Here is a 17,314-nt window from a genome sequence, read left to right on the forward strand (position 1 = left end):
CATCCTTTGAATGGTGTGGGAGTAGGAATGGATTTCCAGAGGAAAAAAAATCAGACTACAGGAACCATTCAAGTGATCTGAGGACACAGATAAACCTCAAAGTGCTTCAACGATCCTCTAAAAGGATGCAAATGACCAGCTCTCTGCAAGGAGTATAAATCCTTCCATTCCACTCCATCCAGTCAGAGCTGAAGAAGCTTTTTTTTAGAATAGATAGAATACTTTATTGGCCAAGTGTGATTGGACACACAAGGAAATTGTCTTGGTATAAAAACTCTCAGTATACATAAAAGAAAAGATACATTCGCCAAGAGTCGAGAATCATAAGGTACGACACTTAATGATAGCCATAGGGTACAATAAGCAATCAAATCATACTAGGAAACAGTCAATATAAATCATAAGTATACAAGCAACAAAGTTACAGTCCTACAGTCACAAGTGGGAAGGGATGGGTGATAAGGAGTGATGACAAGATTAACAGTAATAGTAGTGCACACTTTGTAATAGTTTAACAGGGTTGAGGGAATTATTTGTTTAGCGGAGTGATGGCTTTCGGGGAAAAAACTGTTCTTGTTTCTAGTTGTTCTGGTGTACAATGCTCTATAGCCTCGTTTTGAGGGAAGGAGTTGAAACAGTTTATGTCCGGGATGTGAGGGGTCTGCAAATATTTTCACAGCCCTCTTTTTGACTCGTACAGTATACAGGTTCTCGATTGAAGGCAGGTTGGTAGTAATTGTTTTTTCTGCAGTCCTAATTACTTTCTGAAGTCTGTGTCTGTCCTGTTGGGTTGTAGAACCAAACCAGACAGTTATAGAGGTGCAGATGATAGACTCATCTTGAATGAGAAGCAAAATGTCTTCAAAGAAAAAACAAGAAAATCCAGTTGCCTCCTGAAAAAAAGCACCTTTGGAACAACCATGACCTGGACAATTGATAATCTATACAGAAGTCAGCGAGATGTTTAGCTTGGATGTGCCATTTTTATTCACCTATCGAATCCTTCCCAAGAATGTGGGATAGTCAAATGTTGCTGTTTAATGAGGTTAAAAGATACTGTTGCAAGATGTAAACTGTTCCAAATAAGGCTGCCTTTTGGCTGGTGGTGATTTTTCATTGCCAATGATGCTTAAGTGGTGCTCCAGATGTCTTTTGGGATTGCTTCCAAAGCTTTCTTTTGCTACATTTGTTCTACATCTATTTCTAGGTTTTTGTAGTTTGTGTTGTTCTCACATTCTTTCTCTTCTATTCTGCAATTCTTATCTACAAATTATGACATCAGATTCCAAACATTTTGAGGAATTGTTTCACTACAGTGATGTTAGTCCATGATATGATTTGTGTTTTTTTTAATACTTATATTTATAAATTTATATTTATAAATTTAGCCACAATAGTTTATCAATTTACCTGTTTATATGCAACATTATGGAAATAGTGTTTAATTAAACACATTGGAAATAATTGAAACATTATCTTAAAGCTATTAAATATTTCTTTACTAAGTGGCTTCAAATTTAGATTCTTCAAGTCTATTAGGGACTGGTGTTAAACATTTAAATATAAGAGAACTTATTAATTGGGCAGTAACTACATGTGGTTGCTAGCTTCAAAAATAAACTGTAAGTGAAATTAGGTCACTTTTATTTATATTCCTAAGCAGGCATCTAACTTTTGGGATCCACATTTAGAAATAACTTTAGCTGCTTTTTTCCACTCACAAGCATGTTTAATTATGACATTAAGACCCCTGACGCTGTAGAAAAAGAGTAAAATAAAAATTATGATTGAAATTTCATATATTTGGTACATCCCCCTCATCCCACAAAATCAACCTACCACTCCCTTTTTCACACCTCATCAATCACATGAACCAATGATCTGCATTCTCAATTCTTTGCTACGCCACTCCCTGTGACCTTGAACTAATAACTCATAATATTTTTTTTTCCTAAGAACTATTCAATACATCACTTTTTCCCTCCAGAATTCTATGGCAACAATGAATCCCAGAGATGACAGCTAACTTGGGTAGAGGCATGGATGGTAGGAGCATGTCATCCTTACTTGTCTGGAGTTTCTGAAATGTGAATTGCGGTATTCCTCTGGATTGCTGCTATGGCTGGGTGGCACCATTTAAAGTACAGATATTACTTTAATAAAAGAACTTTCAAGTTGTAAACTTTGCTGATACCAACACTTGTCTGCAACCGGAAGTTGAGTAAAGGCGAGAAGGCGAGAAGGGGCAGTTTTTGACAAGCTGCATCCATATGGAGCATGCCAGAAACCAAAACCATCATTCCCACTCCCGACTTCCCCACCAGGGACCCTCTAGAGCAGAGGTCTCTAACCTTTGCTGGCTGAGGAATTCTGGGAGTTGAAGTCCACAGGTCTTAAAGCTGCCAAGATTGGAGACCTCTGCTCTAGACAAGTGCAGCACAGTTCTCACCCCACACAAATGTTGAGGTAATTCCCCGTTCGGAGAATGAGCGCATACAGGGAGACGTAGTGAGAGTAATGTTGAATAATACACCCATAGCACACAGATACACTGTACAGTAAATGTAGGTTTTTACTTTCAATAAATGTTTAAGCACAATCCAAGATAAGCAGTCCAAGTCATTCACAGGTAAATCAGTCAGTGTTCAGTTCAGGGATAATCCAAATATCAAAGTCCAGTATCAAAAAACAGTTCAGTAACAGACTTACATCAACGATCAGTAACAGTCATTAGGAGGAAGGAAACTCTCTCCAACAGAAGGAAACTGAGACTCACTCACTTCTGAGACTGAGACTAAACAATCCAGGTTTCTGGCTCCATCTTATGGCTGTTTGAGAAACCACACCCAATTACTATTTTAGGATTCTCTTAAAGATACAGTATTAAAATGTCTATCCTAGTTTATATATTTCCAACCCAAATAACTGTTAGGTGACTTACATTCCTAACAGTAGCCTCACAGCAAACAGGTCCAACAAATCCTTGGGTGGCAGTATGGGGAAGGCAGGAAAAGAAATTGAGAGAAGGTAGAAAAGGCCCAGGTTTTATATATGTAGCAGGCCAGGTTTTGTGTGGCCAGCAGCTGCCTCACCAAGGGCAAGACCACACATGCTTGGTCAATAGCAGTAGCAAGAAGACAGGAAAGGTCGACTAGGGTAGTTTGGGGCATAGATGTGGGAGATAGGCAGGTCAGAGGAGTTAAAGTGTCCCAATGGTCCTAAGTGCAGGTGGGTTGCCAAGAACCCAAATTCTGATCACATGATCATGGGCACTACAATGGCCATAACATTGGGGAGCAGTTTAAGTGTTGCTATAGTTTCAACTTGTTGCTCAATGAATGGTTGAGGACTATCTGAATTACTCTTTGAGATGTATTTTACATCTTGTTGCAACTCAAGGATTGTTATTATCTTCAAAACCTTATATGGCTTGGGTCTGACTATTTAAGATATTGTTACCCCAAGTAAATTCTGCTTGCTCATGTTTATAAGATTTGTAAATGTATGTTTATAAATTTTATAAACTATATATAACATCTAGAGTGAGGCAATTTTAGTTGTTCCTGTGATTTAAATGGTTTCAAAAGAGTAAGCTTAAGGGACAGTCTCCCCAAGGTTTTGTTTAAAAAAAACAATCAAAAAGTTTAGAAAACTTAACTATCTAAATTCTATACTTTATTCCAATGAGTTAATCTATTTGAAATATCACAAATTAATATATGAGTAATCTAATATATTTGTATCAAAATATACTTATTTATTTATTATGGAGCTACAGTTTTTAGAACAATGAACATTTCTCAAATGTTATGCATTTAAAATGTAAAACAATTATGATTATTACAGAGTCAGTTCGTTTTCAGTTTTCCTACACTTAAAATAGTTTTAGTGGTCCCCAGTAGTCATCTGGCAGATTATATGTTAATATGATCTATTAAGAACTACAGATGGCAATCACTGTCACGTTATACAAATAATCCACTCAAGCTTCCTCTGGACAATGTGATGCTTCAGTAGAGCCACAGCTGTGACTAACAAGACACACAGATCCCACGCATTGTTCACCAGCCTGAACTTTCCCCCTAGCAGCTGACTGCAAAGTTTGTTAGGTGAGATTAAATCTTCCTCACAGTAAAATAGATTATAGGGCCAGAACAGTGAAATATTCATTTCTTAGTTCGTCACAAAAAACTTGTTATCCTATGAAGCTTCTACAATACACAATACAAATGTACAAATGACTTCATTTTGTCTAAAAATAGCTCAGATTGTTATATATTGTAAAATAACATAAACTTCAGTCATGAGTCAACGAGGTCAATGTCAAACTATCAAGTGCCTTTCAAAGCTTTCAAAAACAAATATCATTTAAATGAAATGAATTTGTACAGTGATGCACTTAGAAATACAAGGTGATGAAATTCACTATACTTTAAACAAAAGGTTGCACCCGCATTTATTTTTTGGATGATAAGATGCTCTGGACTATAAGATGCACCTAACTTTTGGGGAGGAAAAATCTGCCTCTGCCTCCCAGCAATTTGCCTCCTTGCAGCAAACAGCAAACAGCCTGGTCAGATTCAGCACAGCCTGATTTAGCATGAGCAGCTGATTGGCAGTTGGATTGGCCTCCCGGAATACCACCCATCAGCTGTTCCAGGCTGTGAGGATTGCCGCTGCCCATTGCCACCATTGCCATCCATCACTGCCACCTCCACATGCCCCATTTTCAGTCTCTGCATGTTCCACTTTTGGCCCGTTCCAGGTGGCAGGTATCGCTGCTGCCGATTGTCACTGTCAATAGGCAGTGGCAGCAATCCCCGGCGCCTGAAATGGGCCAAAAATGGGACATGAGGAGGCAGCGATAGATGGCACCAGTAGCAATGGGTGGTGACAATTCCCGCAGCCTGGAGCAGCTGGGCGGTATTCCAGGAGGTGATCCAACCGCAAATCAGCTGCTAGTGCTAAATCAGGCTGTGCTGAAGCTGACCAGACTGTTTGTTGTTTGCTGCAAGGAGGCTGAGGCTGGCGGGTGGGGGCTGGCGGGTGGACAGGGCTTTGGCAACATTCGCTCTATAAGATGCATAGACACCCACTTTTGCAGGGGGGGGGAGTGTGTCTTACAGACCGAAAAATACGGTATTTATTTATTATTCATTCATTCTTCCTATTTCTTAACCTCTCATCTCCTCAGAGAGGGGTTCTGCGTGTAAAAATTACTCAATAAAATTAACATTAAAATCAGAATAAATTTAAGATTAAAAAGTTTTAAAATTATAAAAATAATGTGAAATTTCTTAAGGTCAAGAGATTGCACAGGATTTTCCATAATATGATGGGGTGAAGCTGGTTTTGTAGATAACCTGCCCCTATGCCATGTAGCGCTTTATAGGTGATGACCAACACCTTGAATTGGACCCAGAAGCAAACTGGCACTCAGTTTGGCTCACAGAGCAAAGCTGTTGTATGTGCTCTTCTTTGGATACCCAGCATGTTTTGTGTGTGGCCACATTCTTTACCAGCTGAAGCTTCCAGATATTTTTCAAGAGTATTCCCATGTAGACTGTGTTGCAATAGTCCAATCGGGAGATGACCAGGACATGAGAGGACTGGACAGTCACTTGGAGATAACTTAATGTAGATATTTCCCAGCAATTTCATTTACTGTTCATAACCCTGACCCTCTGTCTATCTACTTTCTATAACAAAAAGTGAACATTGATTAGAGGCTGAACTCTTTCCTCCCTATCTGAAGAATGAGAACAGAAGCTATACTCCCCACAGAAGTCCTTTAAATAATATAATGCAGCAAGGAAATAGAGGAAGAATATTTGTGTTTGTAACCATGTATACAGTAAGTAGTTTATTGATCTTTTTCACTAGTTTTATTTAATTTTGTAGCATACACTGGACCTCTTAAATCTGGATAAAAATAGAGCAGACGAGGCTACTGTTTCATGTCTGTCTGGCCATAAACTAATCTAGCCTTGTAAAGTATCCATAAGAATGATGACCACGATGACACTATCAGACACCTTCTATAAATAATCATAGTCCTTTTTGTTATTATTTAGCCTTTCCTTGCAAGCTTTTTCTATTTATAATCCATTAATTTGGCCTCAATTCTGACAAGAGCCTTCAATCATCAGAACTCCTTTAAATTATATTAGTATGAGGCTACAAGCAGAAGGTTTTGTTAATGCAGACTCGAAATACAATATTCGAAATACAATATTCATAAAAGGGTGAGTCAAGTGGCACAGTATTTGTGGTTACCAAATCAGCTCAGTTTCTTTTATTTATAGATCTTTCTGAGCATAACTTCACTGCTTCAGTGCCAGAGAATCAGACTTTGCTGAAGTTCCAGCTCATAAAAATGATCCAGGACCATTTTAAATAGTAACTTCTATATATGGATGAGAAATTTTAATATTAAGAGAAATGAGTGATACCTTTTTGATGTTGTGATCTATCTATCATAGGTTCTTATGGCACTTATGGCCATTAATAAATTACTAACGAGTTTTGTTCTCTCAAGTCAAGCTTAAACTCTTTGAGATTTGATGAACAAGATCCCTGGTTTTTCCTTGATAGAAATACATAAATGGTTTCAACGTTCCTGTTTAACCCTGCAGCCCTGGGATTACTTCGTGGGTTTTCCTTCACATATTAACCAGGTCAAGCCCAGCTTAGCTTTTGAGATCCTGCTGAGGATTTTTTTATGGAACTAATATGCAAATCAGATACCACCAGTGGTTAAATAGAGAAGTTGAATTTTAATTAGCTAAAAACAAGTACAGTAAGCATGTATTGTCCTCATGACATTTAAAAAAATAAAAATGTACATACTCCCCAGCTATATGGTTTATTTCTTTGTATCTAGGTTAGCTACAACTCTAATACTATATCCTAGGTTATCTGAATTAGGATATTGTGCTATATTTTCATTTAAGCAATGCTGAGAGTGAGAAAGAACCAATTAGGATGGTATTCCATTTCACTTCTTTTCAAATGGTTACAACTGACACTGGCGTTGCTATTCCATCTCTGCTTCCATCCTTCTCTGGGTACCCACATTAAAAATCCAAATTCTGAACAGCAATATTCTTGTCATAGTGTTCACCTCTAAGCCCTCTACCAGATCTTATACTCTTTGGAAAGTATCTGCTAATTATTTATAATTTTACTTGCTGGTCCAGTACGTGAAATATTCTTGTTCCCTGAGAGTGTGTCTGAAACCTAGATTTAACATTAAAACTCCTGTGGTTTAACTAATCTAGCTAAAAGCTGAGAGAGAGAGACTACCAGTGATCATAGGACAGGGGTCTCCAAACTTGGTAACTTTAAGACTTGTACACTTCAACTCCCAGAATTCTTCAGCCAGTTGCAAATTTGGAGACCTCTGCCATAAGACATAGAAGACAGTGTACTCACTTGAATATAATATAATATTTAATTTGTTATTTGAATAAACGTAAGTAAGCTACAAATCCTGATAACATCCCTATCACTGCCAGCAGTAGGAACAATCAGAAGGAATAATTCTGAAATATTTATTCTTACTTTCTCTTAAAACTGGCATTATGTTCAAACATTATACCATAGTTATTTTAATTATTGTTTAATAAAATTCTGTTTCCTAATTCCTAACCTAAGTTGGTTTCCATTAATTAACCATATTCAAGTTTCACTGAGGCTTCATTTAGTGAATTTGAACCTATACATTGGGGGAAAAAATAACAAAAATCTACCAACCCCCTTCCCAGGTAGACCTGAAAGGAACTAATTCTATTTTATTGTAAGGCTATATTAACAGAATCCTGTGAGTCTGAATGTACAAATCTCCCACGGTCTCTTTTTACAGCCTGGTTAAGTTAAGGGAAATGCTTTCTGAGTTTCTTTGTCTTTTTTTTTAATGCAACTGTGGGCTCCCTTCCTTATCTGATCCTTCCCCCACCCCCATCCCTCAAGGTCATTCCCACGTATCATTACACCTAGTGTCTATTAAGGAAGATAATGTAACATACGAACCCAGGAGTCACAAGAATGACTTCACATACAGCACTTACTCTTTGCTTTTTTAGCTTAGGCATAGTAAAATGCACAAAATCATCCACCGTGGTTTAAAAACCATAATTTATGATTTAGCTTTATATGTCTAAAACCAGCCAACTGTGCTTATTCAACAAAGCATGACTTAGTTCAGAGGCAAACAATCTTTTTGAAGGTAGGGGCAGCAAAAGTACAGGGAGACAGAATGTTGTCCTTTTCAAAGGAATTTTTTTTTTTGTTAAATGAATACGCTTATCAACTCCTGAAATTTACTTTTGTGCTCATTTTAAATCAAAAAATAGTGCCATTAAAACAGTGGTTTTGATTGCATAACCTTATAATGGCTTACAAAGGCTGCAAAAAGGTGATTTGTCTACATGTAAATGGAGATTCAATCATCCAAGCCAAAAGTATTTTAAAAGGTTAAATCAGGGCAACTGGATCAGAGTTTAAACTTTGGCCCAATTGCCACAATTTAACCTTTGTCTACAAGTTGCCCATATGTATTTACTCTAATCGAAAGGATGAAAAATGTGCAACGAAGTAACAACACAAGCCCTGCCATTTTCTACTTGCATCAGTACATTGCACATAAATAAAAAGTAGAATTTGTGTCATAGCACACATTTAATCATTCACCCACTGAATATGCTAATGTTGTTGCTCAGTTGCCTAGCTCTGGCTTAACATGATGCATAACTAAGTCATAAACTCATTTATATAATATATAGTTTACAACTGCATCTAAACAAAGTAAGATATACTTGACATACTCCTTAACTCTGGAATTCTTAATCCTAACCCTTTAACTAATTTGTTCTATTTGTAAAGATCTTCCCAACTGGCTTATCTTGCCAATCAATTTGTGTTCAATAATTGTTGTGTGTCTCATTATGCTGCATAGCCCTCACCTTTAACAAAACTTTTAAAAAATGTTATTCCAGGACTCAAACTACAATATTTTTTTCTGTGAAACAAAAGGCTACATATTTTCACCTGGATTATTTATTATAATTCTTGAATAATTGAATAATTCTTGCTTCTATCATTTGTGATGTGGTGGTCAGCGTATGATACAAGCCTCTATCCCGTTTCATTTATTTATTTGTTTGTTTGTTTGCTTGTTTCTCAGTAGCCAAGAACCATTCATTTATCTTTTTAAAAAAATATACTAACCATAACCAGTCTAAATGGGCATGCTAAAACAAAAGTACATGTATGGTTTAATGGGTTTTCCTTAAAAAAAAAAAAACACTGAGAATTTGCTTTTCTAACTTCCTGATCCAGAATACATATTTATCCCTTTCAGAGGACTGCACAAGGTACTGCATTTATCCCATCCCATTATTTCTGGATAGGATATCATAACAACACAGGCACTGAAAAAGACTTGCAAAAAACAACATACACTGAGGCAAGATTATCACCCTTTTTGTGATGGAATTTCTGCCTCTTTATCTGCTGTCTGGAAGGCATAAGTTTAGCTGAGGCAAATTCCCTATCATTTAATATCCATAGCAGGAAAAGCCTTTGCTGTTTGCTGCCAAGCAGCTGTTATATGGCATAACATAAAAAATGTTGACAATTCTACATTCAGAAAGTCTTTCAGTGTCAACTCTCAGCTGTCATTTCTTTCATAAACAATGTTTTATGAAATGCTTGATAGAAAGAATATCGAACCCAGCTGTTGTAACATCATAATCAACTTTTCTGATTCTATTTTTGTCTTTATAGTTTATATAATGATCAATGATTATACTTCCTAAAAGGCAAAAATAAAATCATCTAAAAAATCCTAAAATAATCAAGTAGTAACAGATATGAAAAATAATCACATTCAATCTAATTTTTAATTTGAGGGCTGGCACTGCAAACCAATCCATGTAAATCAATCCTTCCTTCCTTCCTTTTCTTCCCTCCCTCCTTCCTTCCTTCCTTTCTTCCCTCCCTCCTTCCTAACTTCCTTCCTTTATTTCTATCAGACTTCTTAATCAATCCATATAAATCAGGTAACATTTATTTATTTATTTATTTATCAATCAATTAAACTTCTTAACTGTCTATCTCCCTCATAGAGGGGGGTCTGGCAGTGTGCAATTTAATTAATATAATAAAATGAATTGTATAATTTAAGATTAAAAAATTAAAATATACAAAATAACATTATAAAATTACAAAAAATCTTAAGTAAACATGCACAGGCTAATGTTCCCAATTTCTTTCCTGTCATTTTCTTATTAATATCAAAATATAATTTTCCATAAAGGATAAATCATGAAACTTTATAGTAGTCAGATGTCTGTTTTCTTAATAACTCTGTCTAAACTCTTGTAGCACTTCAAAGCAGGATTGGAAGAAACTGACATTTCCTACACTTAATCCCATACTCTCAATCCTTCTTGCAAAGTTCAAGTACCAATGCCTAACCCTATCACTGAGATGAATTGACAGCACATCTTACTTCTCAAAAAGCCATTTTCCTTTGCCCACAAAAATATATTCATCAACAATTCTATTTCTTATATACATTGTTTTTTTCCCCTGGAATTAAAATGCTTCATAAAGAAAATCCAAGTCTTTCTCTATTTAACTCCATGATTCTAAAGAAGGTTTCTCTAGACTGATATCTCCAGATATATCAGCTTTGAACCCCAATAATTCTCAGCTACTATGAAGTCCAATAACTCTGGAACACACCAGTTGGGAAGTGCAAAGCTGTTTCAGAATTCAACATATTTAAGCTACCCTTAAGGGAGTTTGCATGTCTGTATGTTAAAAAGTTCGATGTGACCCAGTTTCAGTTGCACCAAACCAAATAATGTCAGGTTGATTATTCATTAAAGTAACAGACTAGTAGGGAAAGCCAGGTTCTAATCCATCTCAGACACAAAAGCACAACCAGAGATGAAGGCAACTCTCAGTTCAACCTGCTTTGTAGGAATGTTGTAGGGAAAAAACAGAAGAAGCTCTATGCACATCACCCTGAACTCCTGGATGAAAGAGAGTATCTGAATTTATAAGTAATACAATACTCCAATAGGAAAACACTGTAGATCTACCAACTTCAAATGCTTTCCTCTGTAGAATAAATAAGGTGAAAGTATCGGTGAATAATGATGAACCCATGTCCAAATGGTTCTGTAGGGACTTCAACACACAAACCTTATTTTCCACAAAGCAAAGGATTGGCACAGGACTGTTGTCCCAAAGGTGCTTTTTTCAAGAGGCAACTGGACTTTCTGGTCCGGTTGCCTCTTGACAAAGCACCTTTGGGACAACCATGACCTGGATGACCGAGAATCTCCACAGACATAGGACTGTTGACTTATTCAAAGCAACCAAGAGCAATGTCCTATGAGCAAGGGGGAAATACCGGAGCTTCTGGTGCCCCGAAACAATTGTGTGACAATTGGCTTAGGAAGTTCCTTCATATTTGTTTTTTTGGGGGTCCTTTTCTCAGCAACTGGTCTTCCGTTATTTCACGTCCCCAACCGGCCCCTCGGTCCCCCACTTTCAGGCCCAGTCTTCCCTCTCCCTCCTGCCTCCTGCCATTTACCTTGAGGTAATCGTTTTCTGAGCGCAGCTCTTCTATCTCTCTCAGCAGCTCTTCTTGGTCTGCCACTAGCTGCCTTTCATAGGAGGGCACCACCATCGGGAGTTTGCCGCCCAGGCGCAGGCTCCCAGCAGGCTGCGCACTTTTGGCGGCCGCTTTCTCCGGATCTCTCCCCCAGATCACCTCCTCGCCATGGACGCCCGAGGGAGCCGGCGCCGTGGCCGGCCCTTTGCTGGATTGCTCCGGAGAAGGCAAGGAGTGTTGGGGGCCGCCGCCTGGCCCTGAGGGAAGGTGGGGAGGAGACGGGGGGGACTCGCGCTCCCGATCGCTAGAGCCGGTCCCGGACTCGGCATCGCTGTTGGCGGCCTGAGACAATCTCTGTTCATCGGAGAGCGGCTCGGAGGGGCAGTCCGAGAGGTCCGAGCTGCTGTCCGTGTGGCTGATCCTGGCAGCCGAGGCTGGGGACAAGGCACCTGGCTGAGCCAAGGAAACACACCGCCTCCCCTTCTTGGTCTTGCCAGACGGGTGGCTCCCTTCACCCCCGACCTGCCTCGCGATGGCCTTCCCGCCCGCCTGGTCCTGGGCCCGGGCTGCTTTCTTGCTGGAGAGGACGGATTTGGCGGTACCGACTTTGCCCGGCCCGCCGGCTCCCAAAGGCGCCGACGCTGCCGCCTTTGCGCCTTGGGCGCAGCTGCGGCGGGAGAGGCGGCATTGGGGTGGCAAGAGCCCCGGCGACTGCGGACGGGGTCCCCCCTGCTGGGGTTGCGGCTTGCCCGACAGGCTGGGCGATTTGGGAGGCACCGGCGGAGGCTTGGCCGAAGATGCCCGGACGTGGAGATCCTTGAGGAAAGGTCTGGCAGGGGAGGGAACTCGCTGGAGCCGTTTCTTCTCGGCGAAAGAATGGTGGGGACTCTGCGGCGAGGGCGGCCGCGACTTGAGAGGCTCGATGAGGCTGGTGTCGTTTAAAGTCTCCATAGTCCCGGCTGGTGGAGGAGGAACAGCCAGGGAGTGGCGGACACTTGAGGCTCCTCTAATCTTTGCCAAGAGCAGCAGGAATAAGCGGAGCGGAGACGACGGTCCTCCTGACGAAGCCCAGCAGCAACCGCGGCTTCCTCAGCTTTTCCCGGTTGCTCTCTCATCACTCCGACTTCTTTCTCGCCAGAAAGCTCACACTTTTTCCTTGGCGCTATTGTGATTCAACCGCACTTCTCATCCTCCCCCTGCCCGTCTCCCCTTTCCCGCGCCGCGTCGTGGCGACAAACACAAAACCACAATCCGTAGCAAAGCTTACTTCTTTTTTTCTCTTTCTCTCTTTCTCCCAATCCTCTGGATGCTCTGAATCTACCAAACGTTGCAGCCTGCAACAGCGACTCTCTTCCCGCCTCCTCCCATGAAGGCAACTGTTTTCCGGATATCTCCTCCGCTTTGCTAGCTCACAGACCAGCGCTCATTCATCCCCCGGGAGCCCCCACCCCACCTCTCCTCCTCCTCCTCCTCTCGGTATCTTCCGATCTTTCCCGGCTTCTTCCTCCTCGCTTTCGCTCCTGAAATAGAAAAAAAAAGAAAAAAAAAAACTGCAAACGCCGCTGTCTCCCCTATTGACGCTGCCCCTTCTGTGCGCATGATCCTCCCCTTCTGACACCCAGCCAAACTGCTCTCGGCGCAAGCCACTTTCCCTTCCTCCCTCCCTCCCCCCAGGGCTTTTTTTATTGGGGCTCCTGGGCCAATTAAGTCTATTATAAACGGGGAGGGGGTGTTAATGAAAAGAATCAAGTCCTTTTCTTAACGATTGCTGCTTGGGCAAAAAACAAGCCCTTATATGGGATCAGCAGCATCCATGTACCTCTGTGTACCACCTACTGGAACACATGCTGACACAATAAACAAGTTTTACGTTTGGATGGAGGGCAATCAGGTAATATTACCGAACATCCACCATTGTGCTGCACAGATAGGATGGCGTCCCCACTGGTGTTCTTAAGACTTGCCTTAATGTTTTATTTTTCTGAAGTGGGTTGCTATGCATGATGACGAGACGACGACGACGATGATGATTTTTACTCATCCATGCTGATTGTTGTTTTCTGTTATACTTGTAACTTTTAGAAATCTTTTGAAATTATCTGTTTTTCTTATTTCTGATATTATTTCTATGATATTAGGTCCCAAGAATATCTTTTCCAATGTTGAGAATGAAGTGCTCTATATCAGCGGTCGCCAACTGGTTGGGCCGTGAGAAAATTTTGGTGGGCCGCAGAGAAATCTCACCCCCAGAGCACCCCCCACAAAGCAATTAATCCAGGCTGCGCAGAAACACAAAGCTGCTCGGCCCACATGGCCCACGGGAACCCTCCCTGCCCACTCACTCCTTACCTGGCAAACTTACCTGCTAAATTGCTATTTTTTCCTTTTTCCGACCATCAGATGTTCTGCTGTGCCGGGAGATTTAGATTAGCTATGAAGCAGGAAGTGGTTGGATTTCTTGCTTTCTAGCTAGTCTTTAGATCTTCGGCTCTGCTTTTAAGCACAGCCAAACCTCCCTTAGGACTGAAGGTTCTGTTATTTAGTGGCGACTCACAGCAAGCAAATTTGAGAGACTGAGCTAGCCGGTGGCAGATAGATAGATCACTGAATGATTCTGTGAGCAACTCAATCGCCCTGCCTGTTTTGCCTGATTTGGGGTAAAAGTTGCTCTTTTTTTAAATAAAAAATTCAATATTTACATGCATGGTGTGTTGTGAGTTAATTTTGTGAGTTATTTTATGAGTTTGCTTGCAAGCAAATTTTATGTGACAGACTGAGCTAGCCAATGGCAGATAGATAGATCACTGAATGATTCTGTGAGCAACTCAATCGCCCTGCCTGTTTTGCCTGATTTTGGGCAAATGTTGATCTTTTTAAATAAAAAATTCAATATTTATATAAATATTTATAATATTTACATACAAGGCATGCCTAGCCAGTCACATGACCACCAAGCCACACCCACAAATTAGGCCACACCCACAGAACCTATTCTGTCCTGTACAAAGGCAGATAGATAAACTCCACAAAGCATCCATACAAAGTCTTTTTTATTAGTTCATCAGGCATCCTCAATAACTCACAGTTATGACAAGATTCTTCTCAATGTCCAATCCTTTGCATATCTGTCTTTCTGGGTAAAAAGATGGTTATCTCTTATCCCTTTCACCCCATATCGTAGAAGCAGGGGGTAGGGATGCTACCATGAGGCTGTGTTCAGGCAGGAGTGAAGAAACCTCTCCCAACTCACCAAGGGTCAATTCAGTGACCAATCAGGGTTACAGATGTGGCCACATGACATGAACTACATTTCCCAGGATACCTTAACTACATTTACCATGATGCATTCCCTTAAGGGGACAGCTCTCAATTCCTAACTAACTATCCCAAATCCCATTAACTCTAAACTGTCTGGTCAGCACACAACTGATTAGTGGTCCCTGGGATTTTAAATTATAAGTTTGGTGGCACCTAAGGTCCAAAAGGTTGGCGACCCCTGCTCTTTATTGTCTTTAGTAGCAAAGTTGCATTTGGGCATAAATCAAGTAAATCAATGTTACTATAGTATGTGGAGGATAAAAATAAGAGCTGAACACATTTGATAAAAAAAAGTATTGGAAGTATATGTATGTAAGGCTTTTAAACATTTATTTTTTATTTGTAAGGCTGCCTAACTTAATTCTAGGTAGTGTACAAATTAAAAAACAGATAAAAAACACCTAAAACAAAAACTAAACATAATAAGCATAACTAGGAAATTACACCCACTCTAATTAAAAGAGGTGGGAACAATGATGTATCCAGAACTTGGGGCGGGGGGGAACGACACAATTTTTTAGGGATTGTTCAAAGGGTTGTAGGGGTAGGATGAATCTGAATGTCTTAGGAAATATTGTTCTAAAGGGCAGGAACCATGACAGAAAAAGCATGCTTCCTATATCTCATTAGATGATGTTGCTTAGTTCAGGGTCCTACACTATTGTTAAAAGAAAAAAATGTTTACTTGAACACAACCAAATTTCTATGACTTAACCTTTGCTTCTTTTCTATGCCTTGAGCTTTGCTTCTTGATCAGAGATTCCAGGATCTTTTTGTTTAGCAAGCAGGCCTCACAACCTGAAAAAAGATTGAAAAATTCTAACTTAATGGATGAAATACAAAACACTGAGGGCTTCTGCACCAGAGACAAATTCCTTGTGTGTCTAATCAAACTTGGCCAAATAAAGTATTCAATTCAATTCAATTCAGTTCGGTTCAATTCAATTCAATTCAAATGCACCTCTGTTGGATTTTATAAGTCCCACAGGCAGCCAGGTCCTATGTCATGAAGCATTTAATAACTAGCACCTTGAATTGCTCACTGGTACCCAGTGCAACTTGCATGACAGATGTTCTAGATGAGGATACAAAAGTGCACTCATAACTGCTTGTGCTGCTGTCTTCTGAACTATCTGTAGCTTCTAAGGATTCCTCTGAAGAAATTCCATTAAGAACAGATTGTAATAAACCACATGCAAGATGATTAAGGCATGAATGACCATGGAAAGAAATTTGTGATCCAGGAAAGAGTGTAGTTGGCACACCAAATAAAACATTCTTAGCCACATTTACTGTTTTTGAGAAGGAGCTATGAGCCCAGGAAGTCTCCAAAATTGTGTACCAGTTCTATGGGGAAAGTTCACTCCATTCAGAATCAAATATGGAAAATCTCCAGCACGGGAAGAATCATACACCCATATCCAATGGGTTTTCTCAGGGTTCAGGGCCTGTTTCTTGCCATGCAGACCAAATAGTTCCAGGCACTACCTAACATACCTCACCCAATTGGCAGATGAGCTCATTATTTCATGTAGATGTAACCAACCACTGAGGCACCTTGTTAGGAATGTAGGTCACCTAATAGTTGGGTTGAAAAATATATAAACCAGGATAGACATTTTAATACTGTCTCTTTAAGGGAATCCTAAAAGTGTAATTGGGTGTGGTTCCTCAAAGGGCCATAAGATGGAGCCAGAAACCTGGGTTGTCTTGTTCCTGTTCTGTTGTCCTTTTCTGGAGAGTGTTGCTGATCATAGTTGGATTTGATGTAAGTCTGTTACTGAACTGTTTTTGATACTGGACTTTGTTATTGGATTATCCCTGGACTGAAAACTGACTGCTTTAACTGTGAATGACTTGGACTGTTTTGTTGAACTTTGCTTAATGGTTTTATTGGAAGTAAAAACCTACATTTTATATACAGTGTGGCTGTGTGCTGTTTGTGTGTTATTCTTCACCACTCTCACTACGTATCCCTGTGTGCGCTCATTCTCCTAATGGGGAATTACCTCAACACACCTCACCAACCAGGGACTTTAATCTTTTTCCCACCCGCCAACATTCTGTAACAAGCCAAGGAGAAAGGAAAAGAACCACTACAACAAAATTCCTCACACTCCCCAAACCCTAGCCAATCCAAAATAAGCAGATAATCCGCTACCTTCAGGAATCTCTGAAGCTCTAGATTGACTATTTCTCAACAACCTTACCACAAAAGGTGAATATTGTCAAACCACTGAGATAGTGATGACTTCCTGAGAACATCGATACACTTGCCTCTTTCAAGGCAAGAGAAATTATACCTCGCCAAGGATGAATTTAGCTGAGATATTCTAATAAGAATGATTGTCATTGCAAAGAAGCTGA

General features: G+C 40.0%; 1 protein-coding gene across 2 annotated transcripts in view; it reads right to left on the reverse strand.

The window, feature by feature from the left end:
* MTCL1 (microtubule crosslinking factor 1) overlaps positions 1-13,171 on the reverse strand; it is an 89,427-nt gene extending 76,256 nt beyond the window's left edge. For both annotated transcript variants that reach the window (XM_026699385.2, XM_087931056.1), the window contains exon 1: positions 11,609-13,171. In XM_026699385.2, coding sequence (XP_026555170.2) covers positions 11,609-12,580 — 972 coding nt within the window. In that variant the 5' untranslated portion in view covers positions 12,581-13,171. The remainder of the gene's footprint in view (positions 1-11,608) is intronic.
* Between the last annotated feature and the right edge of the window lie 4,143 nt (positions 13,172-17,314).

This window comes from Pseudonaja textilis, chromosome 3 (assembly GCF_049901715.1).
Source record: "Pseudonaja textilis isolate UNSWEBS1 chromosome 3, rPseTex1.2, whole genome shotgun sequence".
Taxonomy (NCBI): domain Eukaryota; kingdom Metazoa; phylum Chordata; class Lepidosauria; order Squamata; family Elapidae; genus Pseudonaja; species Pseudonaja textilis.